A 1,334-nucleotide genomic window follows, 5' to 3' on the forward strand; every position below is an offset into this window, starting at 1 on the left:
TCGATCTCTTGACCTCGTGATCCACCCGCCTCGGCCTCCCAAAGTGCTGGGATTACAGGCTTGAGCCACTGCGCCCGGCAGCATATAGAAACTTTTAAGTTACGATGTAGATAGAGCTATGATTCTTTCCTTTGTGATTTTTTTCTTTTCCAGAGTATGTTTTAAAAAGTTCCCCCTGAAGCCCTCTAAACTTTGATGATGTTCAATTCAATTTTAGTTTTTCTTTGTTAAAATTTAAATCTTTATTTTAATGAGTAGTTTAGGTTGATACTGCAGACAGTCCCTAACTTAGGATGGTTTAACTTAGATTTTTTAACTTAACCATAGTGTGAAAGCAGCACTTATTCAGTAGAAACTGTACTTCCAATTTTGAATTTTAATTTTTTCTCGGGCTAGTGATATGTGGTATGATGCCCTCATGGTGTTGACAACAGCAGCAAGCTGCAGCCTTCAGTCAGCCATGCAGTCATGAGGGTAAATGACCCATAATCTGTAGTTTACTATGCCGACAGAGAATTTCACCCAGTTGTAGGCTAATGTCGGAGTTGGGAGCATGTTTAAGGTAGGCAAGGCAAAGCTGTGATATTTGGCAGATGAGGTGTATTATATTTTCTTTTTTACTTTTTATGAGATGGAGTCTCACTCTGTCACCCAGGCTGGAGTTCGGTGGCACCATCTTGGCTCACTGCAACCCTTGCCTCCTTGGTTCAAGCGATTCTTATGCCTCAGCCTCCTGAATAGCTGAGACTACAGGCGCATGCCACCATGTCCGGCCAATTTTTGTGTTTTTAGTAGAGGTGGGGTTTCACCATGTTGGCCAAGCTGGTCTCAAACTCCTGATCTTCAGTAATCTGCCCACCTTGGTCTCCCAAAGTGCTGGGATTACAGGCGTGAGCCACGAGCCTGGCCTAAATGTATTTTCAGCTTAACATATTTTCAACTTACAGTAGGTTTATCAGTGCATAACCTTCCTGCATTTGTATATACTTATTTTTCAAAATTGTCATCAGTTGGGAACTGATTCTTAAATTGTTCTATTTATTATTATCATTATAAAATCTATGAACTTTACATGCTCTAATTAATTTTATCTCTGTTGCATTTTTAAGACACTTGCTCGATGCCTGATTTTGTGGGACGATATTTTACCAAATTCCAAGTGGGTTGACAGCAATGTTCCTCAAGTAAGTACATATAATAAATATTATGTCTTTAGTAGCATAAAATTATGATTTCTTATGGGATTTTTCAAAATCCTATAAAATATTTTTTCTTATGAAGGCAATATTGATAAGAACTTTCATTTTAAGATTTTTTTTTTTTTTTTTTTTTTT

The 1,334-nt window shown here is 37.7% G+C and overlaps 1 protein-coding gene across 1 annotated transcript in view; it reads left to right on the plus strand.

Moving 5' to 3' along the window:
• The window catches only part of ANAPC1 (anaphase promoting complex subunit 1), a 115,020-nt gene that overhangs the window by 84,065 nt on the left and 29,621 nt on the right, over nt 1-1,334 (plus strand). Inside the window, exon 32 of the mRNA XM_037727201.1 lies at nt 1,095-1,184. Coding sequence (XP_037583129.1) covers nt 1,095-1,184 — 90 coding nt within the window. The remainder of the gene's footprint in view (nt 1-1,094; nt 1,185-1,334) is intronic.

Source organism: Cebus imitator, unplaced genomic scaffold, assembly GCF_001604975.1.
Source record: "Cebus imitator isolate Cc_AM_T3 unplaced genomic scaffold, Cebus_imitator-1.0 Scaffold222, whole genome shotgun sequence".
Taxonomy (NCBI): Eukaryota; Metazoa; Chordata; class Mammalia; order Primates; family Cebidae; genus Cebus; species Cebus imitator.